General features: G+C 39.7%; 1 protein-coding gene across 4 annotated transcripts in view; it reads left to right on the plus strand.

Moving 5' to 3' along the window:
• The first annotated feature begins 443 nt into the window (after positions 1-443).
• Pls3 (plastin 3) overlaps positions 444-27,500 on the plus strand; it is a 91,403-nt gene continuing 64,346 nt past the window's right edge. For 2 of the 4 annotated variants that reach the window (XM_036174972.1, XM_036174974.1), the window contains exon 1: positions 1,101-1,249. In XM_036174972.1, the coding sequence (XP_036030865.1) occupies positions 1,246-1,249 (4 nt within the window). In that variant the 5' untranslated portion in view covers positions 1,101-1,245. Of the gene's footprint in view, positions 573-1,100; positions 1,250-27,500 lie in introns of those variants that run through there. The other 2 variants (XM_036174973.1, XM_036174975.1) reach the window with 2 other exon arrangements.

Below are 27,500 nucleotides of genomic sequence, written 5' to 3' on the forward strand. Positions count from 1 at the left end.
CCAATTTGAGGCCAGCTTCAGCTACATAGTGTGATCCTCTCTCAAAACATACCAAACAAAAACAAAGGGACAGTAGCTAGAGGTTCCCCCTCAAAGTCCAAAAGTTGTACTTTAACCCCAATAGCTGACTTAAATAGGCGATGTTCAAACACGTTCTGAAATCCCTAACTTTACAGTTATTTCAGTAACATTTTTGAAAGCATGTATTCCGAGCCAGGCAATGTAGAATCGTAAGTTCTTAACACCAGGTAGAGAGTGGAGAATTAGGCTTGCAAACACGGACTTCCAGGACTTCCAGTTCAGATCCCTCCTAAGTGCCCATCCCTGTGCTTAGTCTCTCAGCTCCCAGCCCAGTTGATGTGACAGGCTCGTGGCCCAATCCCCTTCTTGGTTCCCAGGCCGCTGGTGAACACCACCAGAGCCAATGGCTGCGGCCGCAGGGCGGAGGGGGCTGGCAGGAGGGGAGGGAGCGCTGGCTTTAGAACCACAGCTGCAGAGACTCCTAGGACCAGAAGTTGTCTGAGTGCTTGGTGGGAAGCTGTAGGGCCAGATCCACGACTCTAAGACTTTACGTAAGTGCTTTGCAGCTCCGGCGCTAGGGGAGCGGGTTTCCTGGGCGTGGGCAAGAGTGGGTCCTGGTGAGAGCATCTCCCGGAACCTCAGCTGGAACGTGCCTTGTACCGGGGGCGGGGGTTGGGCAAAGTGGGAGACGGAGGAAAATTTCATCTGGGGTCTGAGGCTCCCGGATGAGCTTTAGCCACCAGGATGGGTGGGAGCTCCAAAGGGTTCCTTACCACCACCCGCTGCTATCACTTTTTTCTGCTATTTACTGTGCCTGCTCTCTAGTTGCTCTTAACTTGTTGCCCACCACCAGTGGGAGGTCCTCGGTCCTGGAAGCCAACTCTTACCCAGATTCCCTAAGGCAGCGACCACCCCTGAAGTGGAAACCGTGTGCCTAACTTCCCTCTGCGGTCCTTTCCCAGCTACTGCCATTCCCCAATCCATCCCTCTCTCCCTCCTTCTCAGCTGCTGGGAAATCCTGGAGCCAGCCGCCTAGGTCGCCTCCCGATAGTTCCCAATGAACTACTGAGGGTGACCCAGCGGGTTTCTGAGGACCCTGTGCCTCCTAGAGGGGCTGGACGCCAAGCGGGTGCGGTGGCCCTGGGAAGGAACCTGGCCTGGGCTGCCCACCTTCAGCTGTTCCCCTCTCCCTTACCCTGAGCGTCGGCACCGAGGCGTCTCCCTATGAGTAAGCAGTTTTTGTTGTTTTTTTTTTTCCCCTTTCTTTCCGTAGCAGAACCTCTCCAGGCTAGCTAGCCCAGGGGTACCTTTCCATTCCCTCTAGCAGCACGCCAGCGGTCGGTTGGTGTCCTAACTGATCAGGCTCTGCAATCCAGAGCTCGCTAGCTGGGCTGCCTCACCGGGGACCGCTCGGGATCCCTGGGAGGCTGAGCAAACAGGGTGACTGGAACCCCATCACAGGCACAGCTGCAGTTGCCTGTGTTTACTTTTCTCCACCCGCCTTACTTTAGCGACCTAATGAGAGGCCTGGGGACTCAGACTACCCCCGCCCTGGCGGGTAGCCAGTCCCAAAGTTGCTGCTGCTGCTCTGCTTGGTCAAGTGCTGGCAGTTGCGAACCTCCGCCTGGTTCCAGGCCCTAGCTAGCTGCTCCAGCTTGGCTGACACTTTCCATCCTGAAGACTTCGTGCTTTTCACTTGAGCTGTATAACTACCCCGTGTTGCAAGTCTAGTTTGGATTTGAATTGGCGAGCCTACCTATATAGGGCCAGTCAGGAGGGATGCTGGTATTGTCCTTCCTGTTAAGGGTAATGTAGACAGAATGAGGGACTTTGCTTAGCCACGGTAGTTAGAAGATGTAGGTGAAGTTAAAATCTACTGAACAGTCAGCGTTTCCTCCATTTCAACATCACTCTGTATTTAAGAGCCTAAAATTGATCCTGAGATGTAGTTTACTGTGAACAACTTAATGGCTGAGGTCCTACACATGCCATTTGGCATCACATGCCTTAAGTCTCTGATGCCCCCGGGGAAATGGTCACATGACCTCTTTCGACTTTAAAACTGGAATGCAATGGCTGAAGCCCATATTCCAAAAACTACCAAGACAAAAAGAGGAAGGGGCTGATGTATGTCAGTTAGCTTCCACTGAAGGTATTTCTTGGATTCGGATGAGGGGAACAGAAAGGGATTTGTTACTGTGATTTTAAACAAAATAAAAATTAAACAAAACATTCTAAAAATAAAAAAGAGGCTGTTTTAAGAACAAAAGCTTGAAATATATTTGTGACATAACATCTGTTTCCCCACAATTACATATGGCTTTTCTAAATTTTAAAAATATTTTAAAATTGTTTTCTAAGAAAGCTAACCTTTAACTCATGTCCCATTTCATTCCTAAATGCTAGTTTGAAGCCACATCACATAAGATAGTGTTGAAAATATAAAGACTATCCATATTCCTTGGTCTGGCCTATACTTCTGTTGAACTATTTATTCTCTATATTGAACATCTACTTAAGGTGGTGAATAATCCTTTGACTAAAATTAACCATCAGTTATTTGTAGTTCGGATTTAACTGGCTCAGAAATCCTACCCCAAACTAGTTGACACAAAATTTCCAAAGTTGGTTGGGGTTTGTGGTCCAAAGTGCTTTGGTTAGAAGACTCTGAATGACCTTCCAATTTTATCCTATATTGGAGTTGCTTCTAGGGGAACCGAGGTTTTAATATTTACATTGTATATTATAACTATGGAAACGATATAGAGCAGCCAGGTGTGCTGGTGGCAGACATTATAATCCCAGCACTTGGAAGGCAAGAAGGACTCCATGATACCCTGTCTCAAACAACAAGTAAATTAGTTAAGGAAACACATAAACCGAAGAAAGGAAACATGTAGAGGAGTCTCCAAGGTCAGGAGCTTAAAAGCCTCACTAACTAGCAAAATATAGGCACAGTTTGCACATATTAGTTCTTAAAAACAATTAATGCATTGTTGGGGATTTAGCTCAGTGGTAGAGCACTTGCCTAGCAAGTGCAAGGCCCTGGGTTTGATCCTCAGCTCAAAAAAAAAAAACCAAAACAAAACAAAACAATTAATGCAGAAGCTACAAAAATGAAATGATAAAGCACTTGATGTCAGTCCTGACTACCTGACTCCAATCTCCTAGACATATTGGGTAGAAGAAAACTGGCTCCTGCAATTTGTACTCTAACCTTTACACACCATTCCTTGGTATTGTGTGTGCTTGTATTCACACACACACACACACACACACACACACACACACACACACACAAATCATTTTTTAAAGTAACTGAGAATATTTAGGAGATTTTTTTTTTTTTGCTTTGTGTCTTTCCTCCTAGACTTTTTATTTCAGTAACTTCTGAATAGCTCCTGCACTCCATTTTCAGCTGAGCATGAGATTCTGAGCCTGAAAACTACAGCTATCTTAAAGACACAGTTCTGCTCTCCAGACTAGCCTGCAGCCCAGATTAGCTAGGAATGGCTCTAAATTGTACCTGAACTCCTAGAGTTGAGCCCCCCTAGTGGAAGTGAAGTGACAATATAATTTTAGACTGAATCTCTTCATTCATTTGTTTGTTTATTCATGGGTTTTTCCAGTCCGGTTTTCTCTGTAGCCCTGGCTATTCAGGAACTCGCTCTGTAGACCAGGCTGGCCTCAAACTCACAGAGATCCACCTGCCTCTGCCTCCCGAGTGCTGGGATTAAAGGCGTGCACCACCACCGCCCGGCTCCTAAATCATTTTTAAGAGGTGGAGTACTGACCAACTGGACCACAGCCTTTATAAGTCATATAAACCCAGAATCATGAGCTTGTAATATGGCTCAGTGAGGAAAGGCACTAATCATCTAGCCTGAATTTGATCCCGGCATAACAGAAGGTGAGGCCTGACTCCTGAACGTTGTCCTTTGACCTCCACACATGGGCAAAGACACAGCATAATGTTCTGTACCCTGGTTCCTGCTAATCACCACTAGTTTCTGGTCCATAACACTTCTTAGATTGCCCATTCATTAAAACAAAACAAAACAAAACCCTCATTGGTGTGGACTTGTGATTTAGTATTATCTAATTAACCCAGATTTTTGTTTGTTTGTTTGTTTTTCAAGACAGGATTTCTCCAGATAGCCTTGGCTGTCCTGGAACTAGCTCTATAGACCAGGCTGGCCTCAAACTCACAGAGATTGGCTGGCCTGCCTCCTGAATGCTGAGATTATAGGTGTGCACCACCACTGCCAGGTGTGAGTCCAATTCTTAATTTCTATCCTTAGACCTAACCAGTTACCTGGAGTGCCCGCTGAATTATGTTTTGGCTCCTTTGTAATAATGTAAATAGCATTGAAATCTTGAATCTAGTATCTTTGATGCTCTTTAGAGTCTAATTACTAAAATGTGCCTAGGTTTGTGGCATTTGGAGTAGAAGGATTAGATATGATGATTGAGTAATATTTTAAGGGAGATAAGTCTCTTCTACAAATGTTATACACACATTAGACTTGATCACGACTGTTCTGGCAAAATGTTAATATCCAGGGCACTATCAGAAACCCAGTGAAATTTTCCTCCTAGGCAAAATAATATGCTTGCTACTGAGAAAAAAGGGGCAGCTTGGCCATAGTGCTTGAGCACTGAAGTGATGGATACCTTTGGACAAGAGAATAAAGTCCACTTCCTATTCCATGGTCTGTTTTTGGTGTCATTTCTACTTGGCCTTCCATATTTCTTGACATCATAGTCTTAGCATGTATGACAATGGCAGGCATTTGTATTTGTGTTCAGTCTACTATACTCTGGGTGGAATGTATATATCCCAAGCCATTTCTTGCTTGAAATTGATTCTAAAAGTATATTGGTATGAAATCAAATTTGAAAATGGACATCTATTCATATAGGACAGCTTGAGTATCTGTTTTTAGACTGATATTACTAGTATGATGGGATCTTAGTGGAAAATGATCTAAAGGGAAAAGATTGATGGGTGAAAAATAAAACTGAGTTTAGAAGAAGGTTAGAAGCTGGGTCATGCTGAGTCTGTGTGCTTATTCTAGGGATTGATGTAAGTTTAATGGGTTGGAGGTTTTCAAAAGCCTTTTGGATGCATCATTGTAACTGTTTTCAGTTTCGAATCCTTTGTTTAAAGTTGTGGCAACTATCCAATGCCTATGTGACCTCCCCAACCCCATGTGTCTGTATCTGTGTCTATGTCTGTGTGTGCCATACAGAGATGGACAAACTATGTCTTCCTCAATGACCTGCCTCCTTACTTTTTAAGACAGGGGCTTGAACTGAAACTGGAGCTTGCCTGTTTGGCTAGACTGGCTGGCTGGCAAGTCCTGGGGATCCTCCTGTCTCTTCCTTCTCAGTGTTGTCAGTACAAGTGCGTGCTGCCGCATATGTCTTGCTTACATGTGTGCCAGGGAATCTGAACTCACGTCCTCATGCCTGCACAGCAAGCAGTTTACTGCTGAACCATCTTCTTAGTCAATTTCTTTCAGCTATGGAGGTGAAGCAGTTTCAAAAGAGTCACAGCTAACTTCAGTCGTGTTGAAGGTTTCCATACTTGTTTTTAAATTTTCTTTTATTTATTAAAATGTATTTTATTTTACATACCAAGCACAGTGGAGTGGTGGGCAGGGAGGGCGAACTGTGGAAGGTTGCCATATTCTTAACACTTCTAAGAAAACTGTGAGTAGGGATTGTTCTAGGGATGAAGAACATTACATTTCAAAGAAAATACTGAAAGAGGAGAGGGGTGTGGCAGCACAGGACTGTAATCCCAGCACATGGAATGTGGGTATATATAGTGAGTTCCAGGCCAACCTCAGTGGCATGGGATCTTGTCTCAAAAAAAAAAAAAAATATATATATATATATATATATATGAGGAACTATATAGGACATGGTCTCAGAGGAACTGCCTCTGTGCCAGAATCTCACCTTGAGAAATAAATAAAATTGTTATATTAGCAAATTACATTTCATACACAAATGCTCTAGACACTAAGCATTTCTGTTTTGAAATGTGGAGGAGCTCCATGATTTTAGCTGACTGAAATGTCTTTTTCAAATGCCATTCTCAGTTAACTGTTTTATTATTTTTTTAGTGTGTGAATTTTTTGCCTGTATCACTTCTAGTACCTGGTGCCCATGGAGGCCAGAAGGGGGTGTCAAATTCTCTGGATCTGGATGTAAAGACAGTTGCAAGCTGCTATATGGGTGCTATAAATCGAACCCAGGTCCTCTGGAAGATCAGGCAGTGCTCTTAACCACTGAGCCATCATTCCAGCCCCTGTTTCCAGTTATATTATCATTTAACTTGGTTTTATTTGTTCAGGCCTGGAGATAGATGTCAAGGCCTCCCTCATGCCAGGCAAGCATTCTACTACTGAGCTATCTGCCAGGACCACTTGTTCTTTTCTGTTTTGAGCCAGAATCTTGCTAAGATGCCCAGGCTAGTCTTAAACTCACTTTGTAGTCCAAGCAGGCCTTTGAATGTGCAATCCTCCTGCCTCAATCTCTCAAGTACCCTGGATTATAGGTTTGCACCCACTAGGCCTGTTAGAAAAGTGATTGATGATAAGCATAACATAGCTTATTATAAAAGGCATTGGGTGTGGAATCTCTGGTCTTTTATTCCTCCACTGTCTGGACAGATAGGCCCTCTTCAGTAAATCACTGTTGTACTCATATCTGGAGTTTACTTGATTTTTAAGGCATCTGTTTTTAATCTATGCATTTCACAAACATGCTGAAAGGATAAGTGAGCTATGTGAAACCTTGGCTCTTCAGCAGATAGGTGCTATGTAAATCCAGCATACTGTAGTATATCATAACTGTACTAGGGCTTTAACAGGGCTTTTCAGAAGACTGGGGTGTGGCTCAATGGAAGAACATTTGCTTTACATGCGTGAGGCTCTGGGTTCAATTCCCCCAGTGATGTGCGCACACACACACACACACACACACACACACACACACACACACACTGGCTGTTTTCACTATTTAAGCCCTGACCATTTGTACTTGAATGTAAATGATCTTCAGCTATAAGCTAAAGTATACTACTAAGTCAGGTGTAATAATGGAAAATCAGAAATATCTATAACAAGAGAATAGAAACCTATATGTAATATTTTTTATATTTTCCATTTCAAATATTGTGCAGAATAGCATAATAGCATGTTAATGTCATCAACTGATTTTTCCTTTGCCACTCTTAAATTTTTATTTATTAATTGTCAATCCACAGTCTTTTGTCTTCCTCCACTTTGTTCTTTTCTTACATTTTTAATTAGCATACACACATTTGGGTTTCATTATGTCATTTTTGGACAATTTTTTTAATTTAGTTTCATATACCTCTCTTCTCCCTTTTCCCCTGGTACTCTTCCCCACCTCCCCAGCCTCCTTTCTGCTTTTATCTAACACATATCAGTTTCCCCTTCCTCCTCACCTCTCCCCGCACTTAATGGTCCCCTTTTCTAGTTTCATAGCCCATGGCTGCACTCACTGCCTGCCTGTTTATATATGTATAAAAATTATATGCTAGGATGAACACATGAGAGAACATTTTTGTCCGAATCTGGGCCATCTCACTTAAAATAATGTTTTCTACATATTCATTTTCCTGCAAACTTCATTTTTCTTTATGGCTGAATAAAATTACCCACTATGTTTGTATTACATTTTCTTTATCCATTTATCTGTTGGTTAACATCTAGGCTGATTCCTTACCTTGCTGTTGGGAGTAGAGCAGCAATAAAAATAGATATGTCAGTATACTGTGGTAGGATACAGAGTCCTTTTGCAATATGCCAGGAATGATGAAAGCTGAGTCATGGTAGATACGATTGAATGTAATTTTTTGCATTTATTTATTTTGTGTGTGTGCATTTGTCATGGTGCACATGGAAGTCAGAAGACATCCTGGAGAAGGAGTTCTTTACTTCTATCATGTCATGCCATGACTCAGGTCATCAGGATTGGTGGCAAATGCCTTTCCTGCTGAGACATCATGCCAGCTCAGTTAAATGACTTGAGAATAACCAAGAATCATGACTAGTTTGTAAGGGTGGGCTATTTTTACTCCTAAAACTCATTATCATTTTTTAATTGTGTCCTCTTACTTCAACCATCTGTGTTTTAAAATATTCACTAGGAAAGGCATTTTGTGTAATCCTGTAACTAGTGCATTGAAAATAGAAGTTTGATTATCTTAAGTTGTGACACACAATGGAAAAATGAATACATATACACATTATAATTATATATAAATATAGAAAGTCCTTACTTTGTATAAGATGCAATAGACTCTCAACCAATGTTTCCATTTATAGCTCAGTTCATGTTTTACACTATCTGTGCCAGAGATTTGGATTTCTCAATTTTCTACTAATTTGAACCCTTTTTTCTTACTACCATTCGCCACTAAAAAAATAGGGTATCGGGGAAGCTGGAGAGATGGCTCGGTAGTTAAAGAGAGCTGCTTGCTGCCAGGTAGTGGTGGCACATGCCTCTAATCCCAGCACTCGGGAGGCAGAGCCAGGTGGACCTCTGTGAGTTCAAGGACAGCCAGGTCTACAGAGTAAGTTCCAGGACAGGCTCCAAAACTACACAGAGAAACCCTGTCTCGAGAAACAAAAACAAACAAACCAAAAGAGTGCTGCTTGCTGTTCTTAAAGAGGACTTGAGTTCCATTCCCAGCACCCACATAGGGTGGCTCACAACTGCCTGTAACTCCTGAGTCAGAGACTCAAACATCTTGTTCTGGCCTCTGAGGGCACCTACACTCATATGCACATACTCCCACACAAACACACATCCAAATGTAATCAAGTTAAAAATAAATCTAAATCTGGAAAATACAGTGGAATTTTTTGGATTGATTTAAATTTTGCATTGATTTGTGTATGTGTGCGCACACGCACATGTGCGTAAGTGCAAGCACAGAGTCAGAGGACAACTTGCAGGAATTATTTCTCCTTCCACCCTGTAGGTGTCCCTTGGATTTAACTTGGGTCCTCAGACTTGGCAGCAAACATTCTTCCTCACTGAGCCATTTCTGCAGCCCTTATTCATTTTATTTAATGCTATTATGAATTCTGTTTTCTGTTGCTTTTCATTTTGATTGCAGATTTTTTTTTTAAGATTTATTTATTTATTTATTATGTATACAGAAGAGGGCGCCAGATCTCATTACAGATGGTTGTGAGCTACCATGTGGGTGCTGGGAATTGAACTCAGGACCATCTCTCCAGCCCCTAAATGGAGATTTTTTTTAAGCAAAGATGTAGGTAGCTTTGCTTAACTCAGAAGCCTGTTTACCATTGAATTCATATTTTTATGAAGATATGCTATCCAACAGTCCAAAAAACTTTCCTTCAAAGGAAAATTGGAAACATGACTCCTAATAAGTTACATATACCCTTTACAATAAACTAATAGCCATTAGCAAATAGTACTTAAACAAGAAAAATGATAATGGTTAATGTTGAGGCCAAGTTTGGTAGATGGGAGAGGAGGAGTCAAGATTTGCAGAGTTTTCATAGTAATAGAAATATTAGTGTTAAAAAGATGATTTTGGAGAAAAATAAAAATAACATAGACAAAATCAATTAGTGAAAACTGAAATGTGGAAAAGATAGGATTATAAACTAGATCACTATCCTTTCTTTAAAAAAATATCTGTGTTTGTATTTGCTCATGGGCAGAGGATACCTCTTGGGAGTCAGTTCCCTCCTTCCACTGTAGGTTCTGGGTTCAGGTCGTCATGGTTGCTGTAAGCATTTAGCTCCATATCTTCTCCAAGGTAACATACAACCTTTAGAAATTGATAAACTTAAATTATTAGAGTTAAATGAATTATTTTCATTTTTAAGCCCAGGAGTCAGAAACAGGTGGATCTCTATGAGTTCAAGGCCAGCCTGTTATACAGACGGAATTCCAGGACAGCCATGGTTATGTGGAGAGATCCTACCTCAAAAAACTAAAACCAGATGAACAAACAAACAAAAATAAATGGTTTAAGCAACTTGAGAAGCTTCAGTTTACAACTATTGTGGAACCATTTTTGTTAGTGGTTATAAAGAAGTAATCATTTCTCTGAGCATGTTTCTAGTGATTAAGTGCAGGTCTTTGTGTATGCTGAGCAAACTCCCTAGGACTGAATTGCAATTTCATCCCTAATTTCTTTGTTTATTTTTTTTAAAGTTTAAGACAAGAACTTGCTAAGTTCCTCAGGCTGAACTTTAAATTTTGATCCTACTGCTTCATCCTATGGAGTAGCTGGGATTGCAGACATGAGTTAGCAGGCCTGGCTAGCATAATTGCATCTTAAAAGTTACCTATCATAATTTAAAAATAGAACCAGCTTCTCTCAATGAAGTTTTAAAAGTTATACCAACAGGTTACATGATCATAAATACAAGTCAACTCATGCATTTTTTTTTCAATCTAAACTCCAAGTAATTTACCCTCTGTTAGCTCTCTAATGAAACTCAAGCTGGCATGTAGTATTGATGGTAGCAACAAGTGAAACCTTCCCAAACTAGAGCTCTGTAGAAAGATGAAGGAAGTTTGGTGTGTCTAGTACATTGAAGTGTATAGATATAAGAGAGAAAGAAGGAGGGGAAGGAAGGAAGGAAGAAAGGAAGGAAGGAAGGAAGAAACAAAGAAAAAAAGAAAAAGAGAGAGAGAGAAAAGCGAGCAAGAGAGAAAGAAAGAGCAAGAGAGAAAAAGCAAGAAAGAGAAGGAGAGGAGAAGAAAGGAAAGAAAGGATGGAAGGAAGAAAACAAGCAAGCCAGATTTAGGATATAGTTCAGTGGTAGAGTGTTTGCCTAGTCTATAGCAGGTCCTGGGTTTGGTCCCCAGCAGCAAATAAATCAAGCATAGTGTCACAAGCCTATAAATCCCAGCACTCAGGAGGCAGAATGAGGAGGGTCAAAAGTTCAAGATTATATTTGAGGCTAGCCTGGAATACATATGACCCAGTCTCCTTTAAAAAGACCTATAAGTTATGAATAAATAGAATCTTGGGTAAACTATAAAATGTACTCAAGTAAATTCAAGTATCTATTGCTCTGTTTGTCTGTCTTTCTAGACATCTATCTAGACAGATATATATCATGTACAATCATTCATGAATATGGACACCATCTTCTGTTTGTAAGTGGTTTTATAATCCATTCAGTTAACCAAAGTGTTTATTTTAATTATTCTATGTGTTATGAGTGTTTTGTCCACATGTTGCAAGTGCACTGTGTGTATGTCTAAATGTCCACAGAGGCCAGAAAAGGGCACTGGATGCTCTGAAACTGGAGTTATAGCTAGTTGTAAGCTGCCATGTGGGTGCTGGGAACCAAACCCAGGTATTCTGTGAGGAAAACCAACACTGGTAACTAACTGCTCACCCATCTCTCCAGCCTTATCATTTAATGAAAGTATTTAATCATATATATACTGGGATTGCAAAGAGGGAAAAGATAACTCCTGCAATTAGGAGAAGAAAAAGACACAAAGATAATATTGGTTCTCATGAAATCTAAAAATAATTACTATAGTTATTAATGTGTGTGCATGTGCACACATGCATGTGTTTAGTTAGAGTTTTCCTGCCTGGCCCACAGTCAGGACAAATCTCTCTCACCCGCCAGGCCCATAGACGCTCAGACCCAACCAAGTAAACACACAGAAACTTATATTATTTACAAACTGTATGGCCATGGCAGGCTTCTTGTTATCTACTTCTTCTATCTTAAATTAACTCATTTCTATTAATCTATACTTTGCCACATGGCTTGTGGCTTACCGGTATCTTTACATGTTATTTGTCATGGCGTTGGCTGGCGGTGTCTCTCTCCAGCCTTCTGCTTCCCACAATTCTCCTCTCTGCTTGTCCCGCCTATACTTCCTGCCTGGCTACTGGCCAATCAGCATTTTATTTATACAGAGCGATATCCATAGCACATGTGACATCAGGATGACTTGTAGGGACTGATTCTTGCCTCCCACCTTGTTGAGGCAGTGTCTGTATTGTTTGGGCTGCAGCTCTGATTCTTCCAGCCCAGCTGGATGATGCTAGGGTGATTCTCCTCTCCACTTGCCAGTTCTGGTAGGAGTGATGGCATTACATATGTGTACCACCACATCTAGCTTTTTGTATTAGTTCCAGGATTGAACTTGAGTCATCAGGCTTGCATGGCTGTCACTTTGACCTATTGAACCATCTCCTTCCCCTCTTAAAAACATTTTACGTGGAGAAATGAATTTAAATGTGGCCTTTTTCCCTTGACATAAAATAATTTCTAAATTTAAACTTTGTATAGACAAAGATATTCACTTATATCCCAGTATAATCAAATCTAAACTAAGAACAAATCACATTTAAACATTGTTATTTCTTTGCAATAATTATTACGTCCTAAAAAAAGAGCCCACTATGAGTTAATTTTACTTAAATAGAACATTGCTCAGCCTATAAATGAAGGTCAGCAGACACCAGTGTCTTGGAATAAAATAGCCCTTTGGCTAGAAAATGCACCACACCCCATTTTGTTTTTACAAAACTAAAATTCTTTCCAGCTTTACTAAATTGGAGATGCTGTGTCCAACGACACTAGTAGTTGGTTCTGCCGCTATGGAAATGCTCAAACATCCATGTGTATAGAACCCCGTAGAAAAGTTGATTGCACAAGCTTTCTGTGGCTCCTATTCTCTTAGGTTTTGTCTGACCCGTGTATAAAGTACAAGTAACTCATATAGCTGATAGCTTTCATTTCCTAACTAGTACTTGATGATTTTCACAGACCTGAGATTGGGTTGGAGAACCTGGTATTTCAGATCTGACAGTTGCTCCCTTTGGTAGGAGGGAGTCAAAGTAATACATACTGTTTTCTACAAGGACAGTGAGAAAATTCTGCAAATGGATGAGCTATACAAGTAGAGATTGATCAAATAAACCATGAAGAAAACCATAGCTCTGGTTTTTTCATAGTAGCCTGACACACAGCAGGTCCCATTCAAAGTATTCCCTCCATATTCGAAAGCAATGGGTTCCTGGAACTCTCTCAGATACTGTTTTTCACAGATACTTAAGGCCCTTATATGAAGTAAGGTAGTATTTGCATATAACCCATGTATGTTCTTCATCCTTCTTATGTGTGGAGGTGAGAACTGAATCAAAGGCCTCTCACATTCTAAACTTACCACTGAGCTACTTTCACAACCCCCTCCCACATATATTGAATCATCTCTAGGTTACTCAATACCTCATAGAATATGAAAGCTTAGCAAATACTTGATAATGGTATTGCCTGCAGAATGAAGATTAGAAAAGATCTGTCCAAGTCAATACAGTCACAGACTTTTCTGAATATCTTCCAGCTGATGTTGGTTGAATCCATATGGAGCATATAGATATAGTGCACCAATTACTATTCTTGAGTTGGTGAAAAGGAATGACCCTGAATTGTCTGCTGATAAACTTGAAGCTGAGGGCTGGAGGTATGGCTCAGTGGTAGAATCTGTACCAGGCATAAATGATGACTAAGATTCGATCCCCAGTAGAAAGAGAAGGGAGCATGGAAGGAAGAAGAAAAGGTGATGTGAAGGAAGGAAGGAAGGAAGGAAGGAAGGAAGGAAGGAAGGAAGGAGGGAGGGAGAGAGGGAGAGAGAGAGAAAGAAAGAAAGAAAGAAAGAAAGAAAGAAAGAAAGAAAAAGAAAGAAAGGAAGGAAGGAAGAAAGAAAAGGAAGGAAGGAAGGAAGAAAGAAAGAAAGAAAGAAAGAAAGAAAGAAAGAAAGAGAGAGAGAAAGAAAGAAAGAAAGAAAGTCAGGGTTGGGGGACGATCAAATTGAAGAAACTCAAATTGGCAGATCATTGAGTTATAACACAATGATTTCCTGCCATGACAATAATCAAATGGTGTTCTTGCTTTTATTTACTTTTTAGCTATTTTATGTACTTACTAAAATTTTTATTAACATAAGTTCAATGTACAAAATGAAGTAATTCAGCACAAAATTTTCATGCAAATACATAATGTACTTTGACCATATTAACCCCATTACTCTCTCTTTTCCTCGGTCTCCAACCCTCCCACAGGATTATTTAACCTTTCCAAATAGTTCCTTGAGATTCACATCCTATGTGTATATAGCATGTGTGCGTGTGTGTGTGTGTGTGTGTGTGTGTGTGTGTGATGATACTGCATATGAAAGAAAACTCTGTTCTTTTGAATGTGTCTTATTTCATTTAATATGGTCTCTAGTTCCATCATTTTTCCTATAACTGACATTATTTCATTCATCTTTGTCACTGGAAAAAACACCACTGTAGACTTTATTCAACAGAACTGGGAAAAATCCTAAAATTCATATGGAAATACAAAAGATGATGCATATCCAAGGCAATACTAAGCAGAAAGAACACTGCTGGAAGGTATCAAAGTTACTTGACGTCAAATTATACTATAGAGCTGTCCTGGCAAACACAGCATGGTCAAGACAAAAACAGACCAATGAAGTAGAATGGAGGACCTATGAAGAAACACAGAAAACTATGAACACATAATATTAGACATAGGTGATAAAAGTATATACTAAAAAAAAAAGACCATCAAATGGTGCTGGCAAAACTGGATATCCCCCCAATAGAAGAGTGAAATTAGATCCATATCTCTCACCTTGCACAAAATAGGTCAAAAATAGTTCAAAAAACTAAATTTAAAACCTGAAACACTGAAATTGCTAGAGGAAAATCAGGAAAACACTTCAAGATACAAAGATAGGCCAAAAAACTTTTTTTTTTCTATTCTTTTAGGACTCATGTAGCACAGGCTAGCCTCAAGCTCGCTATGCAGCTGAGGATGATCTTGAACTTCTGATTATTTTGCCTCTACATCTCATATGCTGAGATTATAGGCATATACTCCCCCACACCTGGTATATGTGATGCTACAGAAGCAGCCACAGCTTTATGCATACTAGGAAAGTACTGTAACAAGCGCTATGAATTCAGCTGGTCTCAAACTTGAAATTCTCCTGCCTCAGCCTTCTGAGTGCTAGAATTACAGGAATTTATACCCTTACCTGTCTATAGCTATTTAAAATGATTGATTGTGAGTGAATGTTTTGTTTTGTTTTGTTTTGTTTTTGTTTTTGTTTTTCGAGACAGGGTTTCTCTGTGTAGCTTTGCGCCTTTCCTGGGACTCACTTGGGAGTCCAGGCTGGCCTCGAACTCACAGAGATCTGCCTGGCTCTGCTTCCCAAGTGCTGGGATTAAAAGCATGCGGCACCACCGCCCAGCTATTTATTGTACTTTATGTGTACAAATGTTTTTCTCTCATGTATGTCTTTGTACCATACGCATGCCAGGTCCCCAGAAAGGTCAGATGAGGGTGTCAGATCCCCTGGAACCAGAGTTAGGTACAATTGTGAGTCACCATGGGAGTGCTGGAAGTTGAACCTGGATCCTCTGCAAGAACAAGTACTCTTAACTGCTGACCCATCTCTTCAGCCCCTACAATTCATTTTCATTAGTTCAGACAGAAATACTGGACTATCTATTCATAATCCTCCCAGACACACAGCCTCCTAACCCTAAGTGACTACTACTATACTTTGCATCTCCATAATTTTCCCTATTCTGGACTTTTATGTGAATTAAATGCTTTTTTTTTTTTGCATCTGACTTCTTCCACTTGTTGCAGAGCTTTCAAAGCTCACCCACATTCTAGTACTTCACTGCTTTTGTGTGCCTGATCAATGTTTGGTTATGCAGATACATCCACTATTCGCTCAGAGGTGGTCATTGGAATTGTTTCTACATTATGGCTATTTATAAATGGTGGAACACCTCACAGTATTAAACGTTTAACCACAGGCAAGATGCTGAGTTAAAAGTTTGTACTGACAAGATTGTCTCATTTATTTCTCCTCTGTTGTTAATGTGAATCTTAGCTGTGAATGACTTTGGTTATTATTGTTTTGTTATTATTTGTTATTGGGCTATTTATTTTCTACATACGGATTTATCAGTGATATGGTCACAGTAAATTTCCCCTTTTTTTGAGTAATGCAAAGTAAATAAAAAGGTTTTCGTTGTCTTTGGGTGGGGTCAGGCAGGCCTTGAACACTTATCCTCCTGTCTCAGCTCCTGGAGTAGTTGGGATTCCCAGCCAGTGCTATCAGGTTTTTAAAATGTATTCTATAATAGATGTTTAGAATGGTCAGTTAAACATAGGTTATTGTTGTTTTGTTTATGAGACAGCCTCTCTCTATGTAGCTAAGGCCGGCCTCAAATTCATGATCTTTCTGCTTCACCTTCCCCAGTAGCTGGGAATACGGGCACACCACCACACCCAGGCACGTATTTGTTTCACTGCATTCTTGACTACTGAAGAGCAAAGATAAGCAATGTTAAGGAATGCAGAAGTAAATAGTAAATACTTGAAAACAATGGTTATCTTTAACCTAAAGAATTACTGAATACATTTACTTTTCAAATGTGTTCACATAGAACAAAATTCAAAAGCTACAAAGGGCCATAATATATAATGAGGAATCTTCTTAACGCTTGACATTTACAAAAGAGATTGGTGTTTTGTGGTTAGGAAGCACTATTTTAGGAGAACTCTGTTAACTTTTTAGGAGTGTCTATGAGAAAGGGAGACCAGCAGTTTCCAGTTAGAGCGTATCAGATTCACCCACATGACACTGGTGAAAATAGATGATAGCAAACCTAGGTGTGATTGGGACACACCTGCAATCCCATTACCTCAACGCTGACGCAGGAGGATTGCCACAAGTTTGGGGACAGTCTGGGCTATTATGAGATCTTATCTCAAGGACCCTTAAAGGAATTAAGAAAAGAAAATAGCTGATGGTTGTAGAACACTATTTTGCTCTTGTCTTCTGGATTCAACTGTAAGAACACTTCCTGGGAAGCTATTGAAAAGAGTCTTGTAAAGAGTCAGGCTTTAGGGATTGGCCTCTGGGAGTTTGATCATGCTCCAGTGAGTTTATGGACAACACAAATTGGACTTGGTTGTTTTTTGTTTTGTTTTGTCTTTTGGTTTTTTCTTTTTTTTTTTTTTGTGGAGACTGTGCAAGAGTGGGAGGGTGAAGTCAGTACCATTTCCTGGAGACTCATTTTGAACTTCCTATATAATTACTTAATTCTTGTAACATGTCTTTGTTAATAGTTTATAATGTGCCTGGCATACTAAGATTAATCAAACAATATGTCAACGTTTGAACTGGGAGTCCAGTCCGGGCACTGATTTCACAAGTGAAGCCAAGGAAGTCTGATTGTGATTAGCCTCAACCTACAATTGTTGAGGTCATTGGTGGAGGAGCACATCTTTATCATGGGAGTTTCGGATTTTAGCAGTAGACCTAGTCCAACATCGTTCTCTGTCCATTTTAGTACAACATCCATGGTTCACACTCACGAATAGTCCTGCCTCTTCCTCCCTGACTCAGTTTATACTAACTGCTGTTTTCTTCATATACTAACAAGATGGCAGATGCTATGTCATGTTTTTAAACTGCCATGAACTCAGTGGAACTCAACCTATCTCTAAAGCGGCTTAGGCTACACAATTTGGCCATAGCTAATAGAAATGCATTAATAATAATTATGCAATGCCAGTGAATTCTTTTCCTAGTCCTATCTTTAGACAACAGTTCACAGTGTGCTAACAAGCACTTATTCATAATCCTCTATGGTTAATGTATCCAAAAGGCTTTGAAAACTCTAATTCAATATATTGCAAGACTATCATAGGGTTTTACCATTCCTGGTTTCTAGTAAACTGTAATTTATTGCCAGTTGGTGGTGATGGTGCACACCTTTGATCCCAGCACCCAGGAGGCAGAGGCAGGTAGATTTGAGTTCAAGGCCAGCCTAGTCCACAGAGTGAGTTCCAGCACAGCCAAGGCTGTTACACAGAGAAGCACTGCCTCAAAAAAAAACTAATAATAATAATAAAGAAGAAGAATTTATTATGCTAGTATATTCAGTCTTTGCAAGTCTCTTTTTTTCTATGTTTTTTTTTTTTTGAGACAGACTCTCAAGTATCCCAAGTTGACCTCAAACTATGTAGCCAAGTATGATTCTGACCTTATGTGCCTGTACCTCCAGAATGCTGAGATTACAGGCATATACCAGCATATCCAGTGGTTTAAGGTGTTGGAGAGTGAGTCCAGGCTTCACATAAATGCTGGGCAAATACTCTACCAACTGAGTCAAATTCTCAGACACTCACTGTGAATTCCTGAACATTTGCCTTAGCTTCCCAACTGCTAGGATTATACGCCTATGCCATCACACACACACACAGCCTCTATAATATTCCAGACCAAAAAGAAGTTTCATTCAGCAAATCATCCAATTATTCAAATAATTGTTTCATATCTTATATAAGTCAGGTAATATTTTGTTATTGGGGATTTAGTTGCAAATGAAACTCCCAAAGCTACCACCTTTATGAAACTTAGAATTCTACTAGAGGTGGCAAAGAAAATCACATTGATAAAGTATGTTCAACTATTTGCTGTTGTAACAAATATATTAGAGAAACTGTTTAAAGGAAAAGGTTTACTTTGGTTCATGGCTTCAATCCAAAGCAAGCTGCCTCCATTAATTTGGGCTTGAGGTAAGGCAGAATATTATGGCAGTAGACCCTTACTTCATGTCGGGCAGGAAGGGGAGAAAGAGACTAGAAACTGTGTACTTTCCTCAAGGACATAGTCCAATTGACCTGTTTCCTCCCAACTTGAGTTGGCCTTCAAAAATTTCTATTATCCCCAGGAATGCTATCAGATCATGAATCCACCATTGGTTGTATCCAGTGATTAAATTTAGGCCTTCTGGTCCAATTACTTCTCAGTGATTGGCTCTACTAGCTGGAGACATCTTCAACACATGAACCTCTTGTGTAATGTGTTGTGGTATGTGTGTGTGTGTGTGTGTGTGTGTGTGTGTGTGTGCATTCGTTAGTGTGGATGTGTGCACATGTGGATGAGCTTGTATGCATGTGTGCTGTCTTCCTTGCTTTCTCTCACTTGAATTTTTGAGACAGTCTCTCATTAAGCCTGAAGCTCATTGATTCACTGGGGCTGGCTGGTCCATGAGGTTTAGGGATCTGCCTGTCTTTGCCCTTGTTCCCTATAACGCTAGAGTTGCAGGTTGGCATAAAGCACCACCATGCTTTTACATGTGTGTTGAGGATCAAAGGTTGGGTTCTCATGGTTTCATGACAAGCACTTTTGCAACTGTGTACTTTCCTCATGGGACTTTTCATACCAAACCGTAACATGTAATATGTTAGATGCTCTTGTGTTGGGGAGGAAGTTAAACCAGGATTAGGGGTACAGGGAGGAAGAAGGGAATTAGCATTTCTAATTGTGAAATCACAGGACTTTCTCTGAGAGAAATTTCCAAAGAGGAATAAAGGTGATCAAGAAATGACCCACAGGAATAGCCAGGAAGGAATGTTTATCACTCCTGATTTATATTGAACTTTATTTCATTTGAGCAAATAAAAATTATTTCCCTTTTTTGTTTGTTCGGGTTTTTTGTTTGTTTGTTTGGTTGTTTTTTGTTTGTTTGTTTGTTTGTTTTTTTAGGTAGGGTTTCTCTGTGTAGATGTGGCTGTCCTGGAACTCACATTGTAGACCAGGGTGGCCTCGAATTCACAGAGATCCATCTGCCTCTGCCTCTGCCTCCAGAATGGTGAGATTAAAGATGTATGCCACCACCACACAGCCTAAAAATCACTTCTAATTGTGTTAATAATTAAAACATACTGATGGGTTTTGGCCTTGGAATAATTCTTTATTTCAGCTCCTGTGAATTTTAGTATAGATAAAAAATATTCAGGAATTGATTATATGTTTTGGATTTTTTGTGTTTTTTTATTGACAACTTGTAGTAAGAATATTTTATCAATATTTATGCTAATGTTTTGGAAAAACTATGGGAACAGTTTATAAAATGATGTCAGTTGGATTAATGCATATATTTTATTCATTTTTTTTTTTTGAGACAAAGATTCACTATATAGTCCTGTCTTGTCTAGAACTCTCTAAGTAGAACAGGCTTGGCCTTGAACTCACAGTGATTTACCTGCCTGTGCCCCCTGAGTGCTGGGATTAAAGGCATGCACCACCACACCTGGCTTCTTTAGGTATTTAGTTTTGAACTTGATTTTTATTCATTTTTTTGAGGTAAATGTAGGTTCACACATAAATGTAAGAAACAGCGCAGAGATCATGTGTTCCTTACCCACTTTCCTCCCATGGTAGCCACTTGCTAAAACAGTATAATAATATCAATCCCAGGATACTGACATTGATACAGTCAAGATGTAGAGCATTCCATCATCTCCAGAGTGTTTTTTTTTTTCTCCATTTATAGCAGCACATCCTTCCTTCATTCCTCCACCCCCATTCGTGAAACCTGGAAATGGAGAACAAATATGTTCTCTGTTTTTATATTTTTTGTCAATTCCATAATATATATAATGGGACATTTGGGAATTTGGGTTTCTCTCTCTCTTTCTCCCTCCCTCCCTGTTTCCTTTGCCCTCCTTGTACCCCCTCTATTTCTCTCTTTTTATTATTTTATTTTGTTTTGATTCAATGCCTCACTATAACCCAGCCTGGCCTAGCTTGAACTTGTGATCATCCAGCTTCAGCGCTTGCTCAGGCATGGGCTATGAAGCCTGGGAATTGGCTTTATTCATTCAGTGTATTTTCTCTGGTAAGTCTTCCAGAATACTGTATATATCCATTCTTTGTTACTTTTCATTGCTAAATAGTAGTCTGTGGGTGTGTTGCTGTTTAACAATGTGTCCATTAGAGGACATCTGGACCATTTCCAACTGTATTTTGGTGCTGTTTAAAAAAAAGGGTTGCAACTTCTCCACACCCTTGGTATCTAGTACATGGCTTGTTTTGCACAATCACTCATGCCTGAAAGATGCATCTAATACCTTTATTTGTTTATTGGAGGGTGGCATGCATGTGCAATAGCACACAAGTGGAGGTCAGAGAACAATTTGCATGAGTTGGTAATCTCCTTCTACCATATGGGTTACTGGGATTGAACTAAAGTCATCATCCTTTGTTACAAGTGCCTTTACCCACTGAGCCATCCTCCTGGGGATTGAACTTCCGATTTCAAGCACCCTAAGCACATGCCCTACCACTGAGCTACACTCCCAGCTCATTACCAGGTTCTTTTATTGTCATAAATAAAGTGCTATAAATATTTGTATGCAACTACTTGTCCAAGTATAAGTTTTATTTGGAGGAAATTGCTATGGTTTGAACATGAAATGTCTTGTGCAGGACTATGTGTTGAATACTGGGTGCTCCTACTTTGGAAACGTTAAGAGGTGGAGCCTATCTGGAGGAAATAGGTCACTGAGGAGTGTTATTGGGGGCTGTATCTTGAGCCACATGCTTCTCTGTCTCTTTTCCTGTCCACTGTGAAGTGAGTAGACTCTGCCACATGCCATATGCTACGTCATAATGTGCTGCCTCACCATAGGCTAAAAAAAATCAATGAAGGCAAGACCATGGACTGAGAAACTTCTGAAATTGTGAACCAAAACAAGTTTTTCTTCACTTATTCATGTCAGATATTTTGTCACAGTTAACAAAAACGCTAATGTGAAGACCAATATCGAAAGAAGACAGTTACTGAGTTGTATGGTAGTTGCATGTTAGTTGTATATGAAACTGCCAAAGTATGTTGGCAGAATGATTGTTTTCTACTCTTACAAGCAATCTGTGAATCATCCAGCTTTCCCATGTCTTTGCCTATCCTTGATAATATCACTATTTAGCCGTTCTATCAAAGGTGTGTTACTAAACCTTCACTCCTCCCTAATTTTGAACATTTTTTCATGTGTTTACTTTCCATTTATATATCTTTTTTGTGCAATGTCTACACATGTCTTTTGCCTTTCTTATTGGGTTATTTGTTCTGTAATGTTGCTTTTTAGTGTGCTTTATATATTACAGATGCCAGTCCTTTGTTAAGATTATGAAATGCAATAATTTGTCTGTGGTAAGCTCTTTCGCAGAATGAAAAAAAAAACAAAACAAAACTCTGAGACTGGTTTCCCTTATATTGCCCAGGTTGACTTTGAATTCTACACTCTCCTGCTTTTGGGTTATAGGCATGAGCACAAACACCCACCATGCAAAAGCAAAAGAATTGTAATGAATCTCAATTAGCAATATTTTCCTTTTTTGTTGTCATGGCCATATCTGATCCTGGATATTTTTTTCTCCAAATATTTCAAAAGATTAAGTTTTACATTTAGTTCTATGATCCATTTTGAATTTTTCTTAATTTTTAATTTATATATCTGGGTGTTTTGCCTGCATACATGTCTGTGTACCATACACATACCTTATGCCTTCAGAGGCCAGAGGAAGGTGTTGGATCTCCTGGAACTAGAACTAGAGATAGTTGTGAGCTGTCATATGGATGCCAGGAACCAAACTTAGGTCCTCTAGAAGAGCAGTTAGTCTTCTTAACTGCCAAACCCTATCTCTATCCCTACAATTCTGTTTTGTTTTTCCCTTTGAGAAAGGTCTTGTTATGCAGGTTGGAATGCTCTGTAAATTGTTATGTATAGCCCAAGCTGGCTTTGAACTCATAGCCATACACTTTTTTTAGGCTCCTGGGTGCTGAGATTACTGTATAACCCACCATACTAAGCCACTCTAAGTTAATTTGTATATAAGTTTTAAGTAGTTCTATTTTTATTTGTTTGGGACAGAATTTATATAGCTCATTCTGGCTTCTAGCTCACTAGAGCTGAGGCTGGCCTTGAATGTGTTTGTGATTCTTTTGCTTCCACTTCCTTATTACAAGTATGTGCCACTGCACCTGGCTTTTGTTTGAATTTTTTGGAAATAGATTGTTCTCTCCTACAATACATTCCCAGCATAGTTTGCCCTTCCTCCACTCCTCCTAGTCCCCACCTTCTCTCTCCCCCAGATCCCCTTTCCTCTGACTCCTAGCGTCTTTCCTCCCCCTCCTTATCTGTCTGTTCCACTGCAAGGCTTTTTTTCATTCTTGTAAAAGTCATTTGTTCACGGGATAGCAATATAGCTCAATGGTAGGTCATATGCTTAGTGTGCAAGAGACCCTGGCTTCCATCCACAGCACACACATATTTATGTAACCTCTCTGGCACTGTTTCTGGGCCCTCTGGGACATAGCTTCCTGTCAAGGGACATACACACACACACACACACACACACACACACACACACACAGACGCACACACACAATCTGTTGCACATGCTTATATAAGTGCTTTGAGTTTTCTGTTCTGTTCCAGTGTTCCAAGTATTGATGCTCTGACATCAACACTGTCTCTTGACAGCTGCATAGTATAACTTTAACATTGGGGAATATCAATCTACTCCCTTTGTCTGTATATTTTAACTATTTTTAAGCTTGTTCCTTACTACATAATTTTGTTTTTGTTTTTGTTTTTCCAGACAGGGTTTCTCTGTGCAGCTTTGCGCCTTTTCCTGGAACTCACTTGGTAGCCCAGGCTGGCTTCAAACTCACAGAGATCCAACTGGCTCTGCCTCCCCAGTGCTGGGATTAAAGGCGTGCGCCACCACCACCCGGCCTTCTACATAATTTTTAAGGAAACATTTGCTTATAACTATAAAGAATTACACCAGCGGGGATTGGGGGCGTGGCACACACCTTTAATCCCATCACCTGGGAGGCAGAGGCAGGCAGATCTCTGTGAGTTCGAGGCCAGCCTGGACTACAGAGTAAGTTCCAGGACAGCCAGGGCTGTTACACAGAGAAACTGTGTCTCAGAAAAAAAAATTACACTGTAGTTTTTAGAAGAATTATTATCAATGAATTAGATTTTAGAGATTGTATATGTAAATGACAATACATTTTCAAATGATAATTTCATTAAGGAAAACTATTTAGTTCCTTGTCTAGTCTAATTCTAATGCTAAATCTTGTTTCCTAACCCTCCCTGTACCTTTTTTTAAAAAAAAGATACAATGTCATGTAGCACATGCTAGCCCTTAAATTCTCTATGTAGTTGGGATGACTTTGAACTTTTCATCTTCCTGCCTCTACTACCAGAGTGCTCTTCCAGCTCTACTGTGTGGAGTGCTGGGGACTTACCCCAGGGACGCATGCATGCAAAACAAGCATTCTGTCAGCTGAGCTACATACCAACCACAGCTGTATCTGTTTTTATACTTTAAAATAATTAAGCCAGGCATGGTGGCACATGCCCTTAATCCCAGGACTCAGGTAGGTAGATCTTTGTGAGTTTTAGGCTCCAGGCCAGCCAGGGTTATATACTGTCTCCTCACAAAATTAATTTCCTTAACTGACAAACAGAAATATAAAAATTATATTACCCTATGATTTGACACATGTATGTGTTGTATAATGTATCAAGATACAGGTACCTGTCCCCTCAGCCACTTACCTTCTTTTTCCCCAAGTGTGTATCACGGTTGTGTGTACCCAAGTTGATTCTCTTCCCTCTGCTTTCTAAGTGCTGGGATCGTGTGAATGTGACACCCAACTGTTGTGTATTTACCATTTCTTTTTGGCAAACACATTCATTTATTTTTATAATTTTTACATCATCGAATGAAAGTGTCTCTTAAAATATAGCTTGAATGCCTTTGAATTGAAGTTTTTCAAAGGAATGAAACTTTCCTCTATAATTGTCAGCATGGAACCCAGGGTATTATTCCTGCCAGATCAATGCTCTACCACTGAGCTACAGCCCCAGTCCAAGAATTACATCTCCTCTAGGGCAAGTGGCAGCCAGGAAATGGTTGAGACAAAGTGTTACACTGAAGCATAGGCTGGTCTCAAACTAGTCCTCTCAAGTGCTGGAATTATAGATGTTAGCTACCACACAGAGCTGACACATTCTTTGATTTAAACTATGTAGCTTTTCTAAGTTGTTGAGCTCTGCTTGAATTTAAGGAAAGTTTTAAGTTTTACTTGTGGAAGTTTTTATTTTATTTTTTAAATTTGTTTTAGGTGTTTTTAAGAGAGGCTCATGCTCTGTAGGCCAGGAAGGCCAGGAATTTACTGCATAGCCTCTATATAGGTAGTCCTCATGACTCAGCCTCTGATTACTTAGATTATAAACACAAGCCACAATGACTAGCTATTTTTGTAATTGCTAAAGAGTAGCTAACTGCTTATGAGACTCCCAAACTTCTTATTGTACGTGCCTTAAGGGAATTATGGCCCATCATTTGCCTCAAATAAATTCATGTCTCAAAATAGCAAAATGGGATATGCTATTAAACCACTGGGATTTGGAAGATTGGAGTTTGGGATGTGTTTGCTATTCATGAGCAGTTAAATCGAAAGTTTTGAAATGAAAACCCTTGTGCATTCTCGGGCTTTCATTATAGATTCTTCAAAAATAACACCTTAACAATTACAAACACATCTGGTAAGCTGGTGGACTTAGAAGAACACTGGGAAATTTACTGTTAGGTTGGAACAAAACAAACAAACAAACAAAAAACAATGAGGATTGCCAGAGTGATTATGACTGGGGAACTGGAAAGAAGATGTCACCTTCTTGCATTTGGGTGAGAGAAGATGAAAGGAAGTTGGGCTTTCATTTCTGCCCTGCTTTCCCAGGGAAAAGCTTTTATACTCTCTTTATATTTAATGATTCAGGGTGGGCGGCACAGAACAAAGCCGTATGGCTCATTTTTCCATCCTGTTTTTATTCTCAATTGGCTTTCATTTCATTTAGTAACATTTATCATTCGGCCTGTAACACTGGAAGATAGAGTGAAGTGGTGAGATTCAGAGAGCAGAAACAGGAGAACCACAGTTCAAATGTACTCCTCTAAGTAGAGAGCAGAATTATTGCTCTCTAATGAAAGCACATAGATCTTAATGATAGTCATTATAGTGCTGTCCACTATCACTAGAGCCAGTGATGTCTGTAACTGCTTAAGTAATGGCTACACCTTCAGAAATACCTGTCTTTAACAGAAGAAAGTATAATCTGGGAAAGACATAGCACTTCACACTTGTAATGTGGAGAGACTGAGGCAGGAGGATCACAAGAAGATGAAGCCAGCCTGGTATCTACGGCAAGTTCAAGGCTAGCCTGGTAGGCTTCATAGTTGAAACTCTGTCTCAAAAAAAAAAAAAAAAAATAGGTTAAGAGCACCGACTGCTCTTCCAGAAGTCCTGAGTTCAATTCCCAGGAACCACATGGTGGCTCACAACCACCTCTAATGAGATCTGGTGCCCTCTTCTGTATACATAATAAATAAATAAATAAATCTTTTAAAAGAATATCAAAAGGAGAAAAAAATACATGTGGCTTGTGGTATAGTTCAATGGTTGAGTACAACAGCTACAAAAGCTTTTTATTATTGCTTTTAAGAGGAAATGATAGGATACTCATCAAAAAACAGTCAAGTTTCTTTATTCACATAATTGATTGCATTTTTATGTATTTTTTTTTAACTTCTGGATTATTTATTTCTTAATTTCCACTGATGGAGATGGAAACAGCCTTGCACATGCTAGCCAATCACTCTGACCATGAAGTGGTATCAGTAGCCTTTAATTTTGTCTTTTAAAAATTCACCCTACAAAGCCATGACTAGTCAACCCCAGTGGAAGAATGCTGAAGGTCTTAGCTAGTTTGACATAATGATCTGGGAGCAGGAAGAGGATGATTAATCCTAAAAATGAGGTGTTTAACAAGTGAACACCATAAGAACCTTTTGACTTGAAGCAAAATTCCTTGTAATGAGATGAGTCTAGCTATACCAGGCTAACAGATGACCAAATGAAGTACAAGCCAAACAAATCTGGTTGTTTACAATCCAAGTGGAGTGATCTGAGCCACTCTGTTATTGTGTTGATGAATTCTACTCCCTCCTCAAAAATATACAGTGAAGCTCCTCAGTAAAAATATAATAAATAAAATTTGTAAATTATCTCTCATACATATATATGAATGGTAAGAGCATATAACCTCTTTAAGAGACTGTGGCATTTCTGTGGCCAATCTTAGAGATAAATCTACATTGTGTTCACAGTTCTGTGTTGAGGCAGATTTAACAATGACCATTATGTGTGGAAAATAGCAACCATTGTTGCTGTACTAAACTCTCTGGAGAGTAAAAAAAATTAAATGAAGCGAATAAAACCTTAATGGTAACACACCAAAGAAATTAACCAGCAAACAGTGCTTAGAAACAGCATAGAAGGACTGTTGAATTGGACCTGGCAAAGGATACACACACACACACACACACACACACACACACACAAACACACACACACACACTGGATCTTTCAGCTAGTTGCTTTTGTGAAAGCACCCAAAAATACATATTCTGAAGAGATACAATGCATTCTGTGCACTGCCAAG

Source organism: Onychomys torridus, chromosome X (genome assembly GCF_903995425.1).
Source record: "Onychomys torridus chromosome X, mOncTor1.1, whole genome shotgun sequence".
NCBI lineage: Eukaryota > Metazoa > Chordata > Mammalia > Rodentia > Cricetidae > Onychomys > Onychomys torridus.